This window comes from Punica granatum, chromosome 2, assembly GCF_007655135.1.
Source record: "Punica granatum isolate Tunisia-2019 chromosome 2, ASM765513v2, whole genome shotgun sequence".
In the NCBI taxonomy this organism is placed as follows: Eukaryota; Viridiplantae; Streptophyta; class Magnoliopsida; order Myrtales; family Lythraceae; genus Punica; species Punica granatum.
This window is the reverse complement of record NC_045128.1, coordinates 24138916-24146433: the sequence shown is the minus strand read 5'-3', so window position 1 is coordinate 24146433 and position 7518 is coordinate 24138916. Positions and strand designations below refer to the sequence as shown.

At 39.5% G+C, this 7518-nt stretch overlaps 1 protein-coding gene across 1 annotated transcript; it reads left to right on the top strand.

Moving 5' to 3' along the window:
* The first annotated feature begins 3847 nt into the window (after positions 1-3847).
* LOC116194767 (probable LRR receptor-like serine/threonine-protein kinase At3g47570) lies at positions 3848-7239 on the top strand. Its single transcript, XM_031523654.1, has 2 exons — positions 3848-6566; positions 6692-7239. Exons 1-2 carry the CDS (start codon positions 3869-3871, stop codon positions 7078-7080), a joined length of 3087 nt encoding a protein of 1028 aa, XP_031379514.1. The 5' UTR covers positions 3848-3868; the 3' UTR covers positions 7081-7239.
* The last annotated feature ends 279 nt before the right edge of the window (positions 7240-7518 follow it).

Here is a 7518-nt window from a genome sequence, read left to right as displayed (position 1 = left end):
AGAGAGAGAGAGAGAGCTCCCCCACTTTTTTCGAATCCTCCCCCCCCCCCCCGTTCTGCCTGGAGTCCGCGAGGAAGAAGAAGAAGGAAACGGAACCGAGATCGGTCGAGATTTTCACCGGAAATTTGCGAAAGCGGGAACGAAAATCCCGGTTTTTTTCAGTTGCAGGGACCAAAATGAAAGGAAGGAAAAAGGAAGGAGGAAAGAGGAAGAAAAGGAAAAGAAGTGGGCGAGACGGAAAGAAATGAAAGGTCTGTCCTGTCGGTCAGACCGGTTCTGATCGGTTCTGACTGACTTGACCCTTTTTTTTTGTGTGTAGGCAACGGTCGGTCAGACCAGCTCTGACCGACCTTGCCCATCCATCCTGTCGGTCAGACCGGCTCTGACCGGTTCTGACCGACTTGACCCTTTTTTTTTAAAAAAAGGTAATAAATTAGGAAATAACAATTTTGCCCCCTTGGAGCTGATGGACCGAAATTGGGTGCTGACACCATATATTGATAAATATTGACAATTTATTTTCAAACTTCATGTATCATTCCTTTTTATAAGTCATCAAAATGACAGATTATATGATACATTAGTATCTGAGGGGTGATGAAAATAACAAAATATGTTATAACTTATCATCTTTACATCTTTATATAGATATATGAAAACGAAGACCAGACTTAATTCTCACGCAGCCATATCATCGCAGATATAAAACGAAACTCTCTTACGATAACGTCATAATATATAGTAAGAAAATTTTAATATTCTTTTCTCAAAAGATATTCATTTACCTAGAAATATATTCATAATATTTTTATTTAATATATAGAGTAGAATATAGTAGGATATATAGATTATATTTTCTTCATTTTAGAAACATATATATATTTGCAGTATATATATATATATATCATATATTGAGATTTGGACTGCAATTACCGATTATATATATGTCATATATATCGTGTGGTAGAACTTAGACTATTATTTCCTGACGGAGAATTTACCCCAAATGGCCCATGGTTTACCTGTTTTATCAAATCTATCATATGCTTTTTTTTTGTTAAATATATCTCATCGTTTACTTTTTGCATCAAATCTATCCCGGCGTTATCTCTTCCGTCGACATCTAATGGCCGTGCTGACGTGGCACCCACGTGGCAAGTGTGGCCCACTATCCCTCCACATACCACGTCAACACGATCGTTAGATGTTAACAAAAAAGATAATGTCGGGATGGATTTGATGCAAAAAGTAAACCATGGGATATATCTGACAAAAAAAACATATAATAGATTTGACAAAACGAGTAAACCATAGGCCATTTGGGGTAAAAACCCATTTCCTGACGTAAAAGTTTCATTGTAATGGAACTTTTATATTCAATAGGACATTTCCTTATGACTCTATATGACATTTGCACTATATATACTGTATATGTGTATTCGATATACTAACACTAATATCTTATTTTAGTTTGGTCGATTCGCAAGACTTCACCAGCATTTCACCAGGCTTCATAAGGTTTTCTCGAAATCCATGATCATCAAATTCATATGTTTTTTTTTTTTTTTATAAAAGTAGTTTGTTTAGGTTTAATTGGATGTTAAAGTTTTTGGTACATTTATTATTTGCTTAGAACTATTATATATTTGCATGAAATTTTTTCTTTATCATTTATTTTTTAATCTGTACTTTAATAGATTTTGAGGTGGTACAATAGTTTATTATACATTAAAAGAATTGGAATTGAAAGAAGTAACGAAGTTGTTAATTTTGATATGATTTTCCTTAATAAAGAGGTAGATTTTACGTGTTTGACCAAATATATTATTTCATTAATCAAAATTAAATTATTACTAATTTATTGTTTCTAATAAAATTAGGATTCATTGATACAAGTAATTATAAGAAAGTCTCAGATTCATCTATTTCGGGTCTTACTTTGAGAAGAAACTTATACACAATTAATAATTTCAAGACAATTACACTCTTATCGAAATATCATCTAGTTGATGTTGAAGTAAAATATTGTTTTTGGATTTTGACAAACTAGAAAATGCAGTTTTCAATTTTCAGTTTTCTAGAAAACTGATTTCTGGTCCAAATCTTATGGATTCCTTTAGGTAATGCCTTGCATATAAGGACTTTGTGACAATAAAGAGAAATAGGCCAGGGAATTGCAAAGCAATTGAATGAGAATGAATTGCGATCTTTAATAACAATATGGGAATTATAATGGGGATAGTAAAATACAGTAAACTCGAAATAAAGTTACAGAGGATAACCTACTCTGCTTTCCATTGACAAAGGTAGTTTAGGCTCTAAAAACCTTGACTCAAGGTCGCCCAAGTTCAAAGATTTGGAAGAAATGTGACCACGTTGAGATGCTCGAAGCAAATACCGTGGAATGGTGATAACCTTCCTGAACAAGGACTGATGGAGTCGTGACTGTGTCATTGAGGAGTGCTCCCACCGCCACAGGATTTGAACCTAAATCGTTGAGAGATAAGTCCTACCGCTACAAGTTTGATTATCTAAATTACCATACTCCTATGATAAGAGGGAAGATGCTCCCAAGCTCAACTAAGCTACAATATGTCAATAGTTGCGTGTTGAGTTATTATTCTATTGCCCCAGGAGGTCAGCTGGTATTTATAGGCCTTCAAACTCTCCTAGTTGTTATGCCGATTTCTTTAAAGTGGAGATCGTGGATAAAGTGGCTGAAACATACTTTCTTGCTGGCTAAGTAAAGTCTTTGTGTGCTCCCCACTCCAAGTAAATTCGTTAGTAACCGTCTAGGTCATGTCTTCCACGTACATTTTCCATGTGGTTTTATCCTTGAAGGTCGTGCCTTTGTTTTTATCCACACAAAATTCTCGTCAAATTGTTCTTCTCCTACTCAGAATGATTTGGCCGAATGTGTCATTTGGTCATCTTTCAACCGTAGATAGTTTGACCGACCATACCATTTGGTCCATCTCCAAAATGCAGTGTATCATTCTTTAACACTGGATGACACGGGGAATTCGAGTCATGAACTTATTGGTTATTGTAAACAAGTTCATAATATTTATCTATTTACTTCAGTGAACCCTAATAGACTGGCCCAATACTAGCCCTTTAGATTCATCTAACGTGGTATGGACTAGAAAACTAATTTTGTATTGGCAACAAATACCGTTTTTGATTATTTGATATGAATGATTTGTTGTAATTTATTGATACCCTCATCATAATCCATGTGGTTTTAAATAAATTTTATTTATGCATAACGTGGAGAGTTATTTAGATTATTTGCACTAAAAAATTATTTAATTGCGCCTACGCAACGCACGGGCATAAGCTAGTTAAAACTAATATTGCATGTAAGATGGGTCCAAGCCTATAATTCACAAGATGGAAAGTTGATTTAGATTTCAAATAATAATAAGTTAACATCTTGAGAGTCTAGCTCATGTGATACAAAACAATTTAGTAGCTTCAAACTTAGGACAGTTACGGTTTTAAAAACAAAAAGACGTGCAATTTGGCATAACGAGGGTCATGCTCTAGAATTTTTTTATTGGAGTATATAATAAAAACCCTTTAAGAAAAAGAATTACGAGATCAAAACTCACATGGAGAAGATCCTCCACAGCGATGCACAGAGGGGCTCCTAATAAATACCAGCCCAGATGAATTGATGTACAATACAACTGCACAGTTGACCAGTCAACGTCCCAATTAATGAAGATTCCCGCCTATCTAATGGAAACCTTAATAAAAGCATGAAACGTTGACGTTGACTTTCCTATATTGCATATAACCAGCTTCCACTAAGCTCTTCCTTCATCTCTGAAAGAGGGCCCGGCTCTCCTCTATCAAACAAATAATGGCGATGTTTAGGACATCTTTTTGGGTCATCTCCTTTCTTGTTCCTTCGCTATTCGGTTTTGCCGATTGCTTGACCAAAGGGAGCGACACGGACAGATCGGCCTTACTCGACTTTAAGTCTCGCATGCAGGATGCCCCAGCTGAGGTCTTTGGCTCTTGGAATGGGACTGGCGACTTTTGCCAGTGGCGGGGTGTCACCTGCGGCTCAAAGCACCGGAGAGTCACAGTTCTTGATCTCCAGTCCATTAGGCTAGTGGGCTCGATTCCACCCTTCATTGGGAATTTAAGCTTCCTGCAGAAAATCCATCTGCAAGACAATAAATTCACTGGCACAATCCCATCCGAGATAGGCTTTCTGCACCGGCTCGAGGTACTGGAATTGTACAACAACTCACTCACCGGTAATATTCCTCTAGGCCTGGCCAACTGCTCTAACCTTATCTCTATCAGTATCGCTTTTAATCAGCTCGTGGGACGAATTCCTGATGAGTTAGGCTCATTAACTAAGCTCGAGTATATATCTCTAGCTGCTAATTATCTTACCGGGCCTATCCCGTCTTCTATGGGAAACTTGTCCTCTCTTAACATTCTCTCTGCTGCAAAAAATAACTTTACTGGAAGCATCCCCGATTCTCTGGGCCAGCTCAGGAACATTCAGAGAATATTACTAGGCATGAATAACTTGACAGGTCCAATCCCTCTCTCGATTTTCAATCAGTCTACCCTGACGGTTCTCGATTTGGTGTACAACAATTTTCATGGGGGTCTGACCTCAGACTTGTTCAATACTCTCCCGAATCTCCAAGACATTGGCCTCGGTTTTAATCAGATTTCTGGGCCCATCCCGACTTCGATATCTAATGCTTCGAACCTAGTGCGGTTTCGAGCTGCGGTTAATCAATTCAGTGGAGCAATGCCTTTGTTGGGGAGGCTTATTGGGCTTCAGGTCTTGACCATCTCATCCAATAATCTCGGGACAGGTAGAGACGACGACATGAACTTTCTTTCTTCCTTAATCAATGCAACCCAACTACAAAGGGTTGATTTTCATAACAATCAATTCGGAGGTTCCTTCCCAGAGGCTGTCAGCAACTTCTCGACTAGTCTCATAGACTTGTCCCTCGGCAACAATCGAATATCCGGGAAAATCCCATCTGAAATTGGAAATCTTGTCAACTTGCAAGGTCTAGATATGTGGGGTAATGAATTTACTGGAGCAATTCCCTCAGATATCGGTATGCTCCAACAGCTCGTAACCTTGTTCTTCGACAGTAATAGGTTATCAGGGGACATTCCACCCTCCTTTGGAAATTTGACCCTTCTTACTGATCTTCGCCTTGGAAATAACTTGTTGCAGGGAGAGATCCCTCCCAGTCTAGGAATGTTGCAAAATCTGAATTTCCTCGAACTTTCTAGGAACAGTCTTAGCGGTTCCATACCAATAGGAATATTCAGTCTTTCATCACTGTCAATTGGGTTGGATCTCTCCCAGAATAATCTTACTGGTACCCTACCCATAGAACTAGGAAAGTTGAAGAACTTGGGAGTGCTGGATGTTTCGGAGAACAAGTTATCAGGTGATATTCCAGAAAGTCTTGGGAGCTGTATAAGCTTGGAGCAAGTCTCATTGAAAGGAAATAACTTCCAAGGAGACATTCCTGGGTCTCTAAGTTCGTTAGGGGGCCTCCAAGTATTAGACATTTCCCGGAATAATCTGTCGGGCAAGATCCCCCAATTCTTAGGAAGCTTAAAGTTGCTGCAAGTCCTGAATCTGTCTTATAACCACTTTGAAGGAGAGGTACCCATCGGTGGAGTTTTCAAGAATGCGAGCGCAGTTTTTATCAGGGGAAATAATGAACTTTGTGGAGGATCAGTCGAGCTGAATCTACCGAAATGCATTTCAAAAGAGACCAAGAGGAAAAGGTGGGGTCTGGCCTTGAAATTGGTGGTTTCAATCGTGCCTGCTCTGCTGGGAGTATCACTTTTGGCTCTCTGTCTCTTCCTCTGCCTGTTGAATAAGAAGAAGAAAAAGAAAGGCCCATCATCCAACTCCGCTGAAACACCACTTTCAGCTTTGTCATATCGCAGCCTTCTGAAAGCTACTGATGGCTTCTCAGAAGAATGCGTGATTGGAGTTGGTGCATTTGGCTCTGTCTACAAAGGAATCATCAATGAGGATGAGAGTGAGAAGATAATTGCTGTTAAGGTTCTCAATTTGCTACACCGTGGAGCCGAAAAGAGCTTCTTAGCAGAGTGCAAGGCACTAAGAAACATCAGGCATAGGAACCTCATCAAGGTTCTCACAGCATGTTCAGGAATCGATAGCAGCGGAAATGATTTCAAGGCCATCGTGTACGAGTACATGCCCAAGGGAAGTTTAGAGAATTGGGTGCATCCGACAGTTGAAGAAGAACGAGGAGACAGCGCACATGGAACACGGAAGCAGCTCAGTCTGCACCGAAGGCTGAACATTGCTATTGATGTTGCCTCTGCGTTGGATTATCTTCATCATCATTGTGAAGCCCCAACAGTTCACTGTGATCTCAAGCCAAGCAACATTCTTCTTGACGAGGAAATGGTTGCACATGTCGGTGATTTCGGGCTTGCCAAGTTTATTTTGGGACCCAATGAGCAAGTACGTACTCCCCAATCAAGTTCAGTTGGGATTAGGGGTTCTACCGGTTATGTTGCTCCAGGTAAAATGCTCCTCCCTGTGATACATCTTAGGTTTTGTTTTGACATTCTATTTTTTCTTGCAGACTATGATCAATAAATAGAAGTAGCTCGGTAACTAGATTTTTTTTATTTTCATGAACTGCAGAATATGGAATGGGAACCGCAGCATCAACGTCTGGCGATGTCTACAGTTACGGCATCCTCTTATTAGAGCTGTTCACTGGGAAGAGACCCATTGATAATCTTTTCGATGAAAATATGGATCTTCATGCATTTGCAGAGAAAGCTCTGTCCGGTAAAGTGAAAGAGATCGCTGACCCAGTACTTGTTGAAGAAATGCTTCAGACAGATGAGCCAATAAAGACAGAGGCCTGTTTGGCCTCGGTATTTCGAATTGGAGTAGCCTGTTCTGCGAAAGTGCCCAACGACCGAATGAATATCGGCGATGTGGTGGTGGAGTTGACCTCTCTCAGAAGCAGAATTATTCCGAGGACAAGAGGCCATATAAATGTAGAAGCACTTAATAATGTCTGAGCTTTGTCAAACAAAAAAAAGGCTTTCATGGCAGTTTACGCTTTGTTCAAGTAAAGAGGTCTCATCCTGATATTTCGTTTTCAAAAGTTTCATTCCAGAAACATGTTGAAGACATAATGAAATTTGATTACCTAATGAATGATCAAGGGTGTTCGCAGTTGGGAGAATATCCTTTCAATCCTTGATTTTCGATCATAGAGTGAACAGGCTCTTGATTTCCAAATGATCTTTTAGGAACTACAAGAATTTCTCAAGAACATGGGGCCGAGAATTTATCAGGGCATGTTGGGTTTGGCTAAACCAGGAAGTTGCTGAGAAAACAATTCTTTATTAACTGACCATGTTTGCCTGCCAAAGTCTATACTTCTTTCTGAATCAGAATCGGCCTGCTGATTACACAAAGCAACTCCGATGTCCATCACTAGTGCTGTCAGTCCG

Coding starts and splice junctions, on each gene's coding strand:
- LOC116194767 (XM_031523654.1), top strand. CDS start 3,869: ATGGCGATGTTTAGGACATCTTTTTGGGTCATCTCCTTTCTTGTTCCT. Junction 6,567..6,691: donor TACCGGTTATGTTGCTCCAG/GTAAAATGCTCC, acceptor CATGAACTGCAG/AATATGGAATGGGAACCGCA.